The sequence below is a fragment of the Lachnellula hyalina genome, assembly GCF_007821495.1.
Source record: "Lachnellula hyalina strain CBS 185.66 chromosome Unknown contig00144, whole genome shotgun sequence".
In the NCBI taxonomy this organism is placed as follows: Eukaryota; Fungi; Ascomycota; class Leotiomycetes; order Helotiales; family Lachnaceae; genus Lachnellula; species Lachnellula hyalina.
This window is the reverse complement of record NW_022157258.1, coordinates 40,592-57,762: the sequence shown is the minus strand read 5'-3', so window position 1 is coordinate 57,762 and position 17,171 is coordinate 40,592. Positions and strand designations below refer to the sequence as shown.

Sequence of the window (17,171 nt, the reverse complement as noted above, 5' to 3'; positions counted from 1 at the left end):
TTAACTTGTTTCACTTACTCGTTTTGCTTCGGAATCCTGAGTGAGGCTCGTAATTCACCTTCTCCTCAGTGGTTCCTGCCAGAAAATTCGTTATGTCTGTATGCAAATCCTTGAATAGAAGGTTGTGGTGGTTTTGTCCATGTCAGCTGGAGTGCAGACGACTAGCGAGTAGTAATGATCTAGAACTTTCGCGCTAGTTGCAATGATATCCTGTAGAGGGAATTGTTTAACCATAACATTAATAAAGAAGTAGAATAGTGTTGTGAATCCAAGATGATGGATGGGATTGGATGGATTGTTTTCATCCCAAGCCAAGTGGCACGGATTATCCTCAACCTCCGATGCCGTCATGAATGCCTCATATATAAGGCCATAAGACCTATTTACAGCTCCTTCCGAACAAAGTGTCCTTTTCTTTCTGACTCGAATAACTTCTACGGAACCTCAATTCCACTGTTTTTGCTGCGAACTGGCGCCTGGAATTACCTTGTGGACAGATTTTATGTCGGCCTTTTAGGATTTCTATAACTTGCCCCCCTCCCTCGACCATTCGCCTTTGCAGCTTCACTCATTTAGCAGCTTCCCGCATTACAACCACCCGACATGGCGCCCCCCTCACGCCATATAGCAGGCAGACTGCTCTCCTCACCCTTTATATCGGTACTATGCCTCTTCTACCTCTTCAGCTCTACCGCACTGGCTGCGTCTGCAGTTCTGGGAGTCGATCTCGGCACCGAATACATCAAAGCAGCTCTCGTTAAACCCGGGATCCCCCTCGACATTGTCTTGACCAAAGACTCGCGGCGGAAAGAAATGTCCGCCGTGGCTTTTAAGCCCTCGAAGAATATCAAGAGTGGAGAGTTCCCTGAACGAGTTTATGGTTCCGATGCTATAGCCCTGGCTGCTCGATTTCCTGGAGATGTGTATCCAAATTTGAAGACCCTCCTCGGACTGAGAGTAGACAACTCTGTGGTTAAGGAATATGCTTCGCGGCACCCCGCATTGAAGCTAGAGGCCGAGAAGATAAGAGGTACTGCGGCTTTCGGAAGTGGCGCTTTTGCTGCAGATGAGGAAGCATGGACGGTCGAGGAAATATTGGCTATGGAGCTCCAAAGCATACAGAAGAACGCCGAAGCTCTCGCCGGAAAGGGCAGCGTGATAAAAGACTTGGTAATAACAGTCCCAGCGTTCTATACTGCAGAAGAAAGACGAGCAGTGATATTAGCAGCAGATTTGGCAGGTCTTCGAGTGTTGGAATTGATCAGTGACGGACTGGCTGTTGGTGTGAACTACGCCACAACTCGGACCTTCAAAAGCATCAACGAAGGTGGAAGCCCGGAAACTCACATGGTATTCGATATGGGTGCTGGATCCACCAAGGCTACGATTTTGAAATTCCAAGGACGAACCGTGAAGGATGTTGGAAAGTACAACAAGACCATTCAAGAGGTACAGGTTCTGGGCAGTGGATGGGACAGGACACTTGGTGGTGACGCTCTCAATGCGGTCATCGTGGATGACATGATCGCCAAGTTCATCGCATCACCCGCAGCAAAGAGCATCTCGCCCACCATCGAAGCTGTGCAAGATCATGGACGAGCCGCTTCAAAGCTCTTGAAAGAGGCCGAACGATTAAGGCAAGTACTCAGCGCCAATGCCAATACTCAAGCAAGCTTCGAGGGTCTGTATGAAGACGTTGACTTCCGGTACAAGATCTCTCGAGCGGAATTTGAGAAACTCACTGAATCATATGCGGCTCGTATTGCTGTTGCAATGCAGAAAGCACTAGACGTAGCCGGTCTCAACGTCAAGGACATCGACTCGGTTATCCTACATGGTGGTGCCACTCGAACACCATTTGTCCAAAAGGAGCTAGAAAAGTTCATTGGCAAAGCTGATAAGCTTCGAACCAACGTCAACTCCGACGAGGCTGCTGTATTTGGTGCCGGATTCAGGGGGGCTGGTCTCAGTCCATCGTTCAGAGTGAAGGAGATCAGAGCTTCTGAAGCTGCAGCATATCCAGCTGGCATCAAGTGGACCAACATTTATGACAAGCCACAGCACCAAAGATTATGGCAAGCCACCTCTTTTCTTGGTGCTGAAAAGCAGTACAGTTTCAAAAACCAGAAAGACTTCTCTATCAACTTTTACCAGCACGTTCCATCTGCCGAGAATGTCTCTCCTGGTTCAGCCGAAAAGGAAATTTTGACCCTGACAACTCAAAACCTCACCGAGTCAGTCGCTATACTCAAAGAAAAGTTCGGATGCAACGATGACGGAATTAACGTGAAGCTCAGCACTCGATTGAGTACAAGCAACGGGCAGGTAGAAATTGTCAAGGCTGTTGTCGACTGCGAGGTCGAGGAATTAGAAGAGAAAGAGAGTGTGATTGACAATGTCAAAAACATGTTTGGATTTGGAAAGAAGGACCAAGCACCGTTATCAGATGACGAGGATTTGGCTGAATCCATTTCCTCCAGCTCTACAAAAACCTCCAGTAGCTCCACCTCCACTTCTGCCTCTGCGTCTCCATCCGCCAAGGATGCCAAAGACACCAAGTCCAAGGACTCGAAAGATGCCAAGCCGAAAATCACGAAGCGCTTCGAGGTCATTCCATTGAAGTACAGTACTGAAATCAGAGGCCTTCCGCAATTACCTACATCAGAAATCGCACGAATGAAGAACCGCATCGTGGCCTTTGATGACTCCGATCGTTCCCGTCGTTTACGAGAAGAGGCTTTGAACCAACTTGAAGGCTTCACCTATAAAGTCAGAGATTTGCTCGATTACGAAGAGTTCATAGCAGCATCTACTGCCGAAGAGCGAGCAACTCTGGAGGCCAAGTCCGCAGCAGCCAGTGACTGGATCTACTCGGGTGGCGCTGAAGCTAGCCGGGAGGAACTGAAGGCTAAGTTGAAAGAAATGAAAGATATTGTCAACCCAATACAAACACGAAAAGATGAAGCCGTAAACCGACCAGAGCATTTGAAGGCTCTCCAAGAAGCTCTAAACTCAACACAAACTATAATCGCCGGCATCAAGGATCAAATTGCCAACGACACTAAAGCCCACGCCTCCTTCAGCGCCTCAAAGTCAAGCGCCGCGTCCGCTTCGACAGATTCAGCCACACCATCTCCATCGTCAGTAGACGATTTTGCAGACCTCGAAGACGAACCGTCTACGGAAACGGTCTCGTCTCCACCAGAAGAAGCCACACTCGCCCCTCCAGTCTACACCGAAGCAGACCTAGCGCACCCCCAATCACTCTACGTCTCCATCTCCTCCTGGCTTACCACCAAGCTCACTGAGCAAGAAGCCCTCGCCATAACCGCGGACCCCGTGCTACTCACCAAAGATATGGCTGCTAAAGCAAAAGAATTGCAAGATATGCAAGTCGAGCTCGCGATGAAGAGCATAAGACAGCCCCCCAAATATAATCGTCCGACTACCAAGTCTAAGAAACAGTCCAAGCCCAAGAAAACCAAGACGAAGAGTAAGTCTGGGGGCAAAAAGACTGGCTCGGCAGAAAAGCCAGAGAATACATTGGAGTTTAACGATGAGGGCATGCCAATGTTTAAGGTTGGCGAGGATGGCGAGATGCCGTCTGAGGAGGAGATTATGAAGTGGTTCGAGAAAAGCAAGGCGGAGCAGGCAAAAAATGAGGAGGCTGAGGAAAAGCCTACGACGAAAGATGAATTGTAGGAATGTGAGAAATAGACTAGATATTTGGTTGCATTTAAGCGTTTTGTACAAACACGTGTCACTTTGTCTCGTGGAGCAAGACCGTCCTTTAGTGAAACCATATGCCTTTTTTGAAAACTACTGGTTTTTGAATCCTCAGTGGGATTGGTAGCCCTTGTTACGCGGTTGCTCAAAGTTGAACCTCCACTCCGTGGGAAAAGGGCGTCGCCTGTGAAAGGGTCCATGCTGTAGACCTTGTTGTTTTTTAACATTCAAGTAGATTTGTGTCTCAAGACTAAGCAAACACCAGCTAAAATCGGATGCCTAGGAAATCTTTCCGAGCCAGCTATATCCTGCATTGAAGCGTCAAGCCCTGCGCGAGCGACTAGAGGAAGATTTTGAATTCGCTTTTGATGTGTTATACGAGCAGGGAGAAATCTCTTCTAGGTCTATTCCTCTCCTACTAGAGTTGGTACAGTCCTATCATTCTCTGCACATTTTATTTGCAGAAGATTTGTTTACCTGAATGTCACAGTTCAAGTTGTCTCGCTGACAGCTTGTCTTTCCCACTGTATCCTCCTAATGCATACGCTTGTTGGTTCAATTCCCGAAGATCCAGAGGCGAACTCACCGTTACTGTACTAAAGCGTTAAGGCTGAAACTCTAAATCTGGTTGAAGCACGCGCGGGAGATAATCGGGGATTTCTGCTATAGTCGATGGTTGCCTTACTGTAATGACGATCTTGGACGACGGAAATTGCTAATGTCGTGGTGTTAAAGCTTGGCGAGTGGCGGTTGGCTTTGATCAGCCCTGTTGAGAAAGTTGAGAGACAAACGTGTCAATTCTTGGCAAGGAAGTCATGAAGCAGGTGATTTTACTCGTATTTTAGCCAGAATTTGTAGTCATAAATAACTATTCTGTCTAGAAAGTGCTTAGACTGCCAAGTTGCAGGTGATTTTAGCTTCTGACGCAGGAACTGGGACTGGCCGGGTTCCTCGGTAGTCTATCTGCCGAAGTCCCCGCATTTTGGCATTTGGTGGCAGCCTGGCAGTAGCAGGGCGCATTGCATCCTCGTATTTCACCCATCGGGAATTGGTAACATCATTGCTGTATGGGGAAGAATTGAAGATACGCAAACACAAGCATCGTGGGAACCATGAATACGAGCCTCGTAAAAGTGGAGTAGATGATTGTTGCATTTTCATATATAACCCTTTTGACCCTTTCACTTCTAAACCAGCTCATCATCATCATCCCTTCATTCTTTCATCTTCACAGTACATACATACTCATCTACACATCTCTCATCTCCAGAGTATATACCCATCTACAATCTACATTTCAAAATGTCCTCCAAAATGCTCGCCACCTGTGTCTCCTTCCTGGCAATGGCCGCCTTTGCAACTGCAGCACCAACTCCGTCCAACGACATCTTCTATCTAACATCCTGCAACACTGGCCACTCGGCCATCATCTACTACACCAGCCCCCCCGCCGACAATTCCACGCTTTTCAATTCCAAATGGAACTATGCCGACATCGTGAGATATCCCGGCAACACCAACACAGCTACGATCGAGCAACATGATTTCTCCGTCACCATCGATACCGGCGCCAACGTGCAGCCAGAGGGAACGAAGGTTGGGACAGCAAACTACGCTGATATCGCCACGTGCTCTACCGGGTACGACATCTTCAACTGCTACACCGGGTCCGGGGACATTGTGAATGTGGAGGATGATTCCGAGGCGGAGAAGTGCTGGAACCAGTTCTACTGCACGAGGGTGAGTTTTGTTATTCCTTCAAGGCAGAGATTAGTCGCTAATGAATCCCCATAGGCCAACCAGTCTGTCTGTTAAAGAAATCGGCTTGCGCATTCACGTGTTAGAGTTGGTGGCTTGGAACGAGTGGTGATTCGGGGGCAGCATTTTTCTTTTCAAGAGACACTAAACCGTCACCTTTATTAAAGCATTGGGGTTGGTTGCATTGAGTAGCGACAAAAAGGGAGTTCTGTTAAAAGCGTAATATAAAATCTGTTTCTCCCTTGCAAGTAAAGCGATTCCATATTCCTCTACCGTCTCGCAGCTCCAAACATACATCTTATCAGCATCATAGCAATCCCATTGACTACCCTACAGTACCCCCGGAGTCATTTCAAGCGAAATGCACAAATCACACGATTCAATTCCATCCAATGATTCTTCTCCAACCTTGACTTTCGATTCACAGCACCTTGGATATCGGTGTATGTATGTAAAGCAAACGGACATCATGTATTGCTTACTTAGGTACTTACTCTACTCATCACCTTCCAACAACGACCTATCCTATCTACCTACCCCCCCAATAACCCGACATCTAGACCACAACCAGCTCCCACAAAATACCTACAACCGACCATGCCCGCAATCTCAAGCGACACAGGCAGCTCCATCCCCAGCGCAGAACCAGCTGTTCCCGTACCGCAGTCCTTCACCCCCGTCGTGAAATGGGGTTTCTGGTATTGCTGTCAGCCCAAGGTAAGGACAGCCTATATTTCCAACATATCCTGCCTCTCCCTCTCCCACTTGCACTTGCACTTCTACATTCATTCATTCATTCTACGCTGCGAGATAAGTATCATTGTGCTCCTAGTAGCTCACGTAACACAGTGCCAGGAATCCATGGACTCATGGCATCGGCAGTGCACGCATCGCGTGTGCGGCGCGTGTATCAAGCGCGTGGATTTCGAAGCTGATGCGGAGAAGGCGGCGAGGGCGAGGCAGGGGGCGCAGGGGGTTGAGGATGCGAGGGGGATTGAGTGAGTGAGTGAGTGGAGAGAGGGCAGGGAGCGGGAGAGGGAGAGGGGAGGGGGGCTTTGAAGAAGACTTTTGGTTATTTCAGAGGGATTAGGTGTTGGAAACCTATCGTTGCACAAACTAGTATTTGTCCAGGTTCAGGCGATTAGGTTTGAATCTTATCTTTGGTAGGCGTACAGTATTGGGGATTTGGTTTGATAGATAGATGCAATGGATTAATTCTATCTTTAGATCCTTGATTTGATGATGACCTTGTTTGCGGTGGTGAGCAGTTGCAGATGAATGGAGCGTTTGTGACTATGATAGAGAGTAGCGTATGTGTGTGAGCTTCCTAATCATCCAGAGGCAAGGCAAAGCACTAAAAACTAGAATCTGATATGAGGCCTGCCTCTACCATATCATAGTCAAGAAGTCGTTAGCATGTTATAAACAAGAGTGAGTGTATCCGCAAAATTGAAATGGTTTCCTGGGGTAGCATATGCAGTGCAGGTAGCAAGAAGTGTAGTATGCAGTTGACGAAAGGGGAAATAGGTTTAGGGAGGTATCTCCGGAACATGAAAATTCTTGTGAATATTAATAAAGTCTTGTTTAGGCACGAGGCTATACACACGGAAAATTCGAGTCACGTGCGGCGGCCCGTATTAGTGACTAACTATGCCATGGAGGGAATTTGGCTTGCCCTGCTTAGTCGGTAGTCTATAGCGAGACAACAAACGTGTACAAAAAGGGGTAGGCAAAAGCGGTAACAAGGGATATGAATATTTAGCGTACTGCTCCTACCACTTAGTTTCTTCATTGAAGTATGTGCGAGGGCAAATGCTTCGTGATGTAGATCAAAACAATGCTTGAAAGTAATGTAAGCAAACCGAGCCAAGTTTGGGGTTAATAGTACACAAAAGCCAACTTTCCAATGTGGCACACCATTCCCATGCGCCGAAACCCTATGTTATCTCTCAACACCGACACTCCATGTACAGTGCATCTCTGGTGTTGGTGAACTCCCGTTCTCTCGAATCAATTCATTCTTCAGTCCATCATACCGCCGCATAGCCACCCCTACTTCCACCCCCTTGTACACTGCTGACAACCCGGCGCATCCAGTCTTTGAGGAGGTAGGGAACATCCCGGATTGCGTCACCGTGAGGGAGAAGGTCCCAGCCCCGAGCTCCGTATCGGTTGTAGTTGAGCCACGATCCGAAAATGAGGTAGGTTGCTGTAGACATGAAAGCGCTGCAGTAGAGTCAGTAAAGTTCGGCGTTGCTGATTCTAGATAAGGAGAGAACAAAGATGGAAGGCAGAACTTACATGAGAATAAACCAGGTGAAGAAACCCCAGCGATTGGCCTTCGCAGCATCTTCCTTTTCCTTTTCCTTCTCGCAAGCGTGCTTCGTTAGCCACTCCAATCGTAATACATCCAAGTCCGAATCTGTAGCATCCTCCTTGTAGCTGACGAATTTCAAGCTGGAAGCGGCTGGGTCGTAATTCTTGTTTGCATCCTCCTTTTGCCCCTCATCTTCCCCTCGCTTCCAACTCTCGTCGTCGTCGTCGTACTTGTCTTCTGGATCCCAAAGGTTCTCCAAACCAGTTTTGTCCTCATCGCATACAAACTCGATGATGGATTTTTGCTTCCGCTTCTTCCCATCCGCATCTTTGCGGAAACCTCCGTTCATTTCCATTCGCAAACCCTCCTTGCCCTCATCCGAATGTGATTTCGAGGCCTTTAGACGCTCCCACTTCGCGTCCATATTCTTCCCTCCATTTTCTATCAACTGGCCAGCAATGGGATATGCGTCCACGATCGTATCCGAGGAGCCGTCCTTTTTTATATCACGCTCGATTGCGCAAACTTGACGGTATATCAGCACAACTCTGGTAAAGACAGATACACGTTCGCAAATAATTACCTCTGGTGCCATGAGGACACTGTTTTTCTGCCGGCACATCATCCACCCGCTTCAAAGGCCGGCAGATATCGACTGTGTATGTTGTGTTCAAGTAACTGGCTGATTTCGAAGAATCGCTGATCATGACTGACCGGGCGCCAGAAAGCTCTTTGAAATCGAAAGAGACTTTGTCCTTCACCAGTCTACCGCAATCAAAACCCCCATCTGCGGCCGAGAGGAGAGGGAAGAGAAGTGTAAGCAGCATGGCCGCGTCTGTGCTGGTCTGCGGTATCCGCATGGTTGACAGGTGGTTCGGAAAACGGGTTCAAAGAAAGAGGGTGGGTGGAGCAGACGAAGGGATGTGATAAAGAGGGGGGAAAAGAGGCGGCAGAAGTCTTAGATTCGCGGTCGTGTGGTGTTGATGGTTTTGATGAAGCTTGTTCTCCAGACTACTTCAGTTCACTCACTTCACTTCGGCATGACGCTAGACGCCGATGCTCTCATGCCTACCTAGCTTGAATTTAGGGTTACCTTAGTCAGCCGCCCGAAAGCCTTTCCCTTTGAGGTTAGTGTATGGAGGTCATAGTCACATGACCAATGCTTTCCTCCACGCAGTAACGTGACCCGGGACTTAGAAATGCAAGCGCAGGCGGTCACTCGTTACTGAACATCTGTTAGAATGATAGCGAAGGATATACTTAGCACTAGGATATGGAGAAAGTATGTTTACTAGAGTGAAGCAAAAGGGAAGATTTATACAAGCACCATGCGAAACGACATGACTATAGCGAGGGAACGGATTAAGTTGCCTCAACAGCTTTTGTCTAGGTAGTTATAGTAGATGATAATGGCGATGTTTTAGTTCCAGCACCACTGCAGATAATCAACTACCACCACATCACATTTCATCTTATCGTATGTGATTTCCTGCCTTGACTTTTTACATACACTCATATAAGAAATTCAGGATTCCAGAAACAAAATATCCAATGGTATTTATCTATGAAACGAGGACAGGCTTCATTTTTATTTACAGGACCCTTGTTGGACCATATCAGAACCCCGGTGATGTAATCAATGCAGTTCGACCCAAAGATACTCGCATGAGACACCCGAGCAACCTTCTGTCGCATATGATACCTGAGCAATTGTCTCATATGATATCTGAGCATTTTTCTCTCCCATATGATACCTGAGCAATTTTCGCTGAACCCGGCAGTTTTCCTCCGATGTAGCCACCAACATCGCGAACAATGCGATGTTGTTACGGGCGTGATCAAATTGCTGTCCCTTGAGGTAACAATTTACCCCACAGCCAAAGACACAAACTCCACCACAACAAGCCCCTCAATCACTTAGACGAAGTATAATATCGCCGCTCCACTTCGGCTCCATCTCTGCCCGAAATTTCTTCAACTCGTCCAATACAATATACACCGGCAACTTCGTCTCATCAACCATCTCCGCCCTCTCCTTATTCCTCGTAACATCGAATCCCAACCCGCCAGGTATACCCCACTCAGTCCCGAAAACAGTTTTTTTCTTCGGGGCAATGGAGAGTTTTTCAACATCACTGCCAGAAAAGAACGTGTAATCCGTCTCTAATGCTTGCGCGAAGATATCCGCGTCCTTGTCACCAGATGCAGACTTTCCACTCCCAGAACCGCGAGTATCTTCCCTCATCATCTCTAAGGTCAGCTTCCTGAGGCCGGATAGCTGTTTTGGAGCGCGACGGCTCTTCGACTTGTCCTTGAGGAGCTGTGCTTCTTGTTTGGCGGCGTCGGCGATGAACTCCTTCAACTGGTCGATAATCATGCCGTAGGACCTCCACGGGATGCTCGTCAATGTCAAGTCCCTAATTCGGTGATTATCCGATGGTACAAAGGCGCCCCAACTCCTCTTGTGTGCCGCTCCAAACACAGCCTCGGATTTGTAGAGATACTCGAAAGAGTAGCCGTTTGGTTGTTCAGACGATGACATGATCGTCGGGCAGTAAGTCACCAGAGAGTGGTGGATTCGGAGGACTTCTAGGCGGTTGCCGTATCTGTGGAAGATTGGGTGCACGCTATCTGGCTGCATGAAGTACCTCGTATTTGGGTAAGCACCTCCTAGTTCGATACTGGAGCAAATGACCGAACCAGCGTCGAGGACTTGCAGACGGCGCCCTCTGCGGAGGAGTCGATAGATGCCACTTGCGGTCAGTTTGTTATTCCTGATGTATAGCTGTGTCAGGCCCGTACTACACAATATGTCGTCGTTGATATCGAGAATTGGTTGTATGTGCTGGGTCAAGAGCGCATGGCGTTGCATGTACATGTTAAACTCCATTTCATGGTCCGGCCGAAGCGGAAGGTTGTCGTCAGCTCGGAAGTTGTTCTGTTCTGCTGGCAGTTCCGTATAGCGGGGCACTGCCTCCACCAACTCGACCCCTGAGTTCAGAGGAGCTAAATGATGAAGTTGTGGGGCTTGAGGCGGTAAGTCGAGAAAGCAACCATCTATGATCAGGTCCACGGCCCGGTCAGTCAAGTTGTTAAAGGCAAGATCCAAGCTCCAAAGACGGAACTCAGTCTGCAAAACGGCGCCAGGAAGCATGCTGTTTGTTAGATTCATATTTCTGAGTTTGAGAATCCGAAGATTCGGAAACAAACCACCTGAGTACTGGCGGGTGAACTCTGGGCCAGCGGTAGTTCCTGATAAATCAAGAAACATGAGTGGCACAAAGGTGCCGGATGAGGCAACATCAGAAGTGCGAAGTTCCCGTAACTCAAACAAATCGAGCAATAATATTTGGACAGGTCGTGGACCATTGTCGTTACGGCCCCAAAATGGAGAGCTATCTGCTTCCACTTTCAATCCAGAGACTATAATGAACCGAAGGTTCGGGAAGTACTGAGTAGACCTGAATGCCAGCTGAGTGGTTAGGAGGTTCTCATGGTATCTCCATTCTGCTTGCAGATGAGATTGGTTTCGAAGGGCTAGAAGGGGTCCGAAGGTCAATGTCAAGACCGTGTCAAGGGTGTACGACTTGTTCTCGTTGCCGATCTGCGGGATAATGCTTTCCAGAAACTGCACAGATCGGGCTCAAAGCTGTTAGTAGGTGGGTATAAATAGGGGCATTTGAGCTTACCGAAAGGTGTTGCCGTCCGCGAGATGATTCTGAGCGGGTCGCGCCACAACCTTAGACTCATCTCATCTCGCCACTCCTTCGACAGGCGGCATGTCGCTGCAAGGGAAGTCCCATCTAGATATTTTTCCAGATATGGCGCCATGATTGCCACGATGTTGTCGTTGGTCGCTTCCTCATAGGTTGGAGGGAGAGACATGGTAGCGAATGTACCTGTAGGCTACGACGCTGGGTAACTTCCTCTGAGGAGAGAGACAGTGGTTGGTGGCGAGTACGATGTTTGGTAGTTGGACTAGCAATGAGACTAGGGTAGTCCTGTGCACAGTAGCTGTATAGTGCTCGAATTGTCGTCAGATCAATGCTACGATGTGATAGCTTGACTCCTTGTCTGAACTGGCAGATTCTGCCCACAAATTCAAGAAAGATTGAAGTGCACAGGTGCTCACTTCCGCTTCGAGGTGCGTCTTCTTTGTTATTAAGTCTTCCTACTGTATGGAACAGCAGCCACCAGTCGTTGGTGGCGAGTACGATGTTAGGTAGTGGGACTATGGCAGTACCATGCAACCAGGCAGTAACCCAAAGATCAAATCTCCGTACTGTGAGGAGGAGCCACTGCGATTTGGTAGTACAAATATGGGTAGCTAGATGTTGATACCTCGTAGAAGCAATCTGTGACCCAAATATTATATCTGCCTAGCAACTGTGGAGGTGTAGGTGCTGCTAGTTCTCGGTGATGAGTACGAGGGTGGGTAGCTGGAGGGTATGTATTCCAGGGTTCGCGCTACTCAGGGGTGTACAGACAGGTGCAGGTGGGTAGGTGGATAGCGATAGCCTCGTGAAACCAGTCAGGACGACCAAGGCTTACTCTGTAGAAATTGAGCGACCAGTGGTCGATGGGGAGTGTGAAGGTGGGTAAGGTAGCTAGCTGTACGTGTACACCAGGTAGATGGCCAACTCCTCTAGAGGCCGAGAAAATACAAGAATCCGTCGAGTGATAAAGAACGGCAAGTATGAGGCCAGAATGCTGCTACGGTTCTTGCGATGTCTTCTGTGCTCGCGATGTCTTCTGTGCTTGAGGTGTCGCCGTGCGCTATGAGAGACAAGATCGATGTGGACTGTGGAGAACGCTGAGGAAGGGACGAAGAGATTTAAGTAAATATATCTGTGTGGGTTTGTCTGCTCGCGTGCCCCTGTGGTAGATGGAGCGGTCGCTTAATCCGCCCCCAACTCCGGCCGGCGGAACAAGACCCTCCCACCACCAAGTCAATAGGACAAAGACTCCCCTCCTGCTACAATCAACGGCTTGTCGAACTTCAAAACAACCACAAGACTTCGTAAAAGCCCAAAATCACGAAAGACGACAGCGTCTGTTTGCCTGCGTGCGGATCTTCAGACACTCGATCTGTTCTGGATACTCAGACACTGCGGACACGACCTCTGAGCTTGAACTTCTGGTTTCGAGATTGGATCTTGCAGCTTCTCCTGCTACTGCTCCTCATGATGCGATTGCAGAAGAGGGAGATCGGCGTATAGATGGGTCATATACAGGTTCAGAAATACCGACAACTAGCGGCCTTGACGATAGAAGGACTTCAGAAAAGTAGGGCAATGTTGATACTATATGAGAACAGGTTAGCATCTCTTCATCAAGTGATCAACAGCTAACTTCTTTCCAGATATCTGCGATGAACCACGCGAATAAGAGACACCATAAGCGGAGGTCAATCTTTAAGCACTACGAACATGTGAAAGGTGGAGCCCGTGGCTGTCACTAGATTGAGCTGACGAGGGTTCGTCGAAAGAGCATTGCAGTCAACTGCGCAGAAGATGAACACCGAACAGAAGATGAAAGCTCATCGTTTCTATCGACATGAAAAGGAAAACGCAGCGACACATACCAGAAACAATTACTTCCCCGCCAACAGTATCTCTTCACCACAACCCTCCTTTTCAAAAAAGGGTTTAATCTTCAACAAACATACCTATACATATACATATACAACAAATCCACGCAAAAGAAAAGAAACGTCGTTAGAAGCGCGTGCGGCTACGCAGCCCGCCACCAAAATAGTTCCCGCTGCCTTGTCTCTTTCCGGTCAAGGTTTCGACGTCACAACCATCATAAATCTCCACTGTATCCGGACAGCAGGGGATGAAGAACAACGAAGAGGGCAGCAAAGAAGTCAAGTCCTATAGAGAAATGAGATGGAGAGAAAGAGAAATGTCGTTGCTGCGCCATCACGAGATATGTACGAGTCGTCATTCCAGGGAAGAGCACCAATGAGGTGAGTGCTGTAACGCACGCTGCTTTTGCATCGTCACGCGCCGGCTGAGGTAAGAATCTTGAGAAACTTCTCATTTACGACCCAAAATATCGCACACAGTGTTCGGATTTCAGTAAAGTTTAGGGACGAGGAAAAGATGAAAGGGGCATGGGGAAAACAAGAACAGATGGTTACGATTGTTGTCAGTGTCAGTCGGAGACGCTAGGTTCTTAGTTGTGGCATTTTTTGGAAATGGTTATTTTCGAGTCATTCTTGGAATTTATCGACACATATTTCATACAACATCCAAACAACCCAGGATCTCTGAACCCAATCATCCCAAGTACCACCACTTGACCTTTTGGTCGCCACTGCTGAGCCTCCAAAACTTTCTCACCGAGGACGTGGAATGCACGAGCGTATGTGGAAAGCTCGTTCGGGACCAAAAAGCCGGGCGACACCAGGCTCGACCGAAGGGTGCAATATCCATACTTGCTTGTACTTGATTCCTACAGCAGTTCTGCCTTGCTCGACTAAAACCACCCATTTGTTGAGGAGGGTCATGCTCGACCGGATTGAATTGCGCTTCTTCGTAATTCGCTTTGAAAGCACGGTCCAGACACATCCTCCGAGGGGTGCAATACCCGTCTTGTACTTGATTCCTACGGCAGATAGCTTGCTTGATTGATACCGTCCATTTATCCAAACATTGTTGCATGAGTAGATTCAATCACAAATGCTGCGGATGCTGCCCGGCGAGTTACCTCGTTCGTGACCTAGTGGTTCCACCATTCATCGGGTGTATTTGCTCTAGATGTAGAGGAGTGTCGAGATCCATTTAATCCTTCCTTATCATCTTGTACGCTGGGAGGAGAATCAAGGGCTGGTCGACTAATAAGTGAACTGCCGCGTCTCATCAGGGTAATCGTCGTCGCATGATGAATATGGGCCCGTTCGCGTAACGCTCTTGTTAATTACATCTTCTCATAAAGCTCCAAGAGCAGCAGAGCTGCTGCTCCTAGACCTTGGAAGACCCATACTTGTACTTGATTCCCACAGCAGATAGCTTTCTTGTATCTCTTGTTGGGACTTCATCGAGGTAAACATTTCTAATCTTGTTCTTTCGACGTTGCTCTTTCTTGTAGTAATCTGCTTCGCCCTTGACGGTGGCTTGATAGCCCGTAGCGATGAAAGCTTTGGGAAGTAGGAGCGTATTCACCCGCGCCGTCATAATCGTTTCCATCATCTCCATCAGCGTACTACCCTGCATCGTTGTACTCAGATGCTTTCATCTTCGTTTTTTCTATCTTCCTAATAGCGTTGATTAGGATCTGGATATTTGCTTTCGGAGCCCCGAGGCAAATTTATGCCAAACATCGCCGATAGAACCCTGTTTAGTGATGCTAACATCCATGATCGATCGTATTGTACCTGCGCTGAATATTGTCGTGTCTCGTGCTACGATCTCGTAATCGTGGGACAGTTGGGCGACGACGTCTACCAGAGCCGATCTCTTCAGCGATACGCTTTGAAAGGGTCCTGGCGAGGGCCGTATCAAGAATGACTTTATTAATGCCCGTGTATTTCTTGAACTTTTCTGATGGCGTCGTAGTCGTAGGACGATCAAGTGGTATGATTCTTCATGAGGCAAGGGAAGAGCACCAGAGCCGATACCTTCATCAGCAGTCCACTTAGACAGGGTCACTCTTAGGTCGGTCTCCAGAAGGACTTTGACCAAGGCCCACATCTCGAGCGCGCAATCCTCGACAATGGGTTTTCTTTGACCTTTGCCACGGGTTGAACGCCAAGGTAGCCTTTTTGTTGGTTAGAATGCGGCTCCACGATTGTTGTGTAAATGTTGCAGCGCACAAAACCTTGGCGTTGTGTTAACGCTCAGCATTCCGATTGAGAAGAGTGAAGCTTAGGAGGTGTAGCATGTGGTGGAGTGGTTGGAGCTGTTGCAGGAGAAGTTTCTTGATTGTAGCACTTCAAGCCTATCAACTCTCGATGTTGATGAGAGTTGAATGGGGACTCACCCTCTCGTCACAGGGCTACTAGGCACTGTAGTATTGAAAAGCAAGGTCGTGGTGGGGAGGCTTTGCCCTACACCTTTTTCTTCACGAAAGTGTTCACTGTGCTAGGAGGAAAAACATCCTTAGCACGCGAAGCACCAACATGAGCGGTAGAAGTGTATGTTATGAGTGACGGCAGCGAACAATCATACTATCCCGCAGATCTGCGCACCTGTTTCGAGAATCTGGGAGGATTCGACCAAATCTTGAAATGAGATCTGTTTGCAGATGTAGTGGCAAGTATCGGAGCGATGGATGCTGAGTAAGTCGCTGCTGACGAGATTGTAGTGCAAGGAGGGAATCGACGGACGACTGCACGAAGTCTCCAAAGGCTAACCTCGATAGCAACATGTCCGGTAATACAGACGGCGGTCCTCATTGCACCAGTGTGGAGGACTGCCATGTTGGTAATTGTGGGTGCATTGCAACTTGCAAGAACCCGTGCGTGCTTATCCGACGCGAGTCGGTACTCTTGGACGGAAGAGAAGACTGGGCGGTGGACCTAGTGCTAATAGCAAGTCTACTTGGGCGCTGAAGTCTCCTCGCCAGAGCTGTGATTGCGCAAGCAGCAAGCAGCACTGCAGCATCTGCTGTTGCTTACTACGTTTGTTAGCATGGCTCAAGCTGCGTCTTCGTGGTTGATAGTACTTACAAGAAGACCTTTTCGTTGGAGTTGTCGGCGTTTGTTGTACCGATCTCGGAGAGATGCAAGGAGCTCCCAATATCGACTTTCACTGTTTTGCAGCCTTGTTTTCGTCGGCCCGGAACCTGTACGAGATACAATATCGCGATGGACGAAGGCACGAAACAGAGCTGTGGTGGCATATGCAAGTTTGACCTAGCACTTAAGTATCATCCCTCTGGAGATGCTTCATATCCCGTCAGTATCGTGCTTTGTTGGAGGCATGCGTGGTGGGAAGGAGGATGAATCTTACCTACATGCGACATCGACGGTAGCTCGTACTATCACTACAATCCTGTGTCTCTGATAATAAAATAGAGCTGGAAGCAGGAAGCAGGATCGTGTCGATGTGATGGAATTGAATGGTCGATCTCTTGACTGGGCGTCGTGTTTGACGTGCAGACACAGTTGGCGATCGGGATCTCCCAAGGCAGTAGACGTGGGATGCAAGTATCTCGCGCTACTGTCGTGGTGTTTTCATGAAGGGAGCTGGTGCTCAGAGGTCCCAATTGATGGGAATGAGGTTATCGTTGTTGGTGGGGACGCGAAGTTGAAGGGCGTGGAGTTGACGAGGGGTTGAAGAGGAGAGGGGCGAAGAAGGGGCGAGCTTTAAAGCCGACGATTCAGCCGTGGAAGTCGAGGCAGCTACCCGAGCAGCAAGGAAAG

The 17,171-nt window shown here is 48.4% G+C and overlaps 2 protein-coding genes across 2 annotated transcripts; one reads left to right on the top strand and one right to left on the bottom strand.

Moving 5' to 3' along the window:
• Nucleotides 1–603: 603 nt before the first annotated feature.
• hyou1 (Hypoxia up-regulated protein) lies at nucleotides 604–3,702 on the top strand (the record flags this gene model as incomplete). The annotated part of the gene is made up of 1 exon (XM_031152739.1): nucleotides 604–3,702. The coding sequence occupies one exon, from the start codon at nucleotides 604–606 to the stop codon at nucleotides 3,700–3,702; it is 3,099 nt and encodes a 1,032-aa protein (XP_031002927.1).
• A 3,812-nt stretch (nucleotides 3,703–7,514) lies between these two features.
• Nucleotides 7,515–8,661, bottom strand: LHYA1_G007813 (Autophagy-related protein; the record flags this gene model as incomplete). Its single annotated transcript, XM_031152738.1, has 3 exons — nucleotides 7,515–7,710; nucleotides 7,786–8,326; nucleotides 8,385–8,661. The coding sequence occupies 3 exons, from the start codon at nucleotides 8,659–8,661 to the stop codon at nucleotides 7,515–7,517; spliced, it is 1,014 nt and encodes a 337-aa protein (XP_031002930.1).
• Between the last annotated feature and the right edge of the window lie 8,510 nt (nucleotides 8,662–17,171).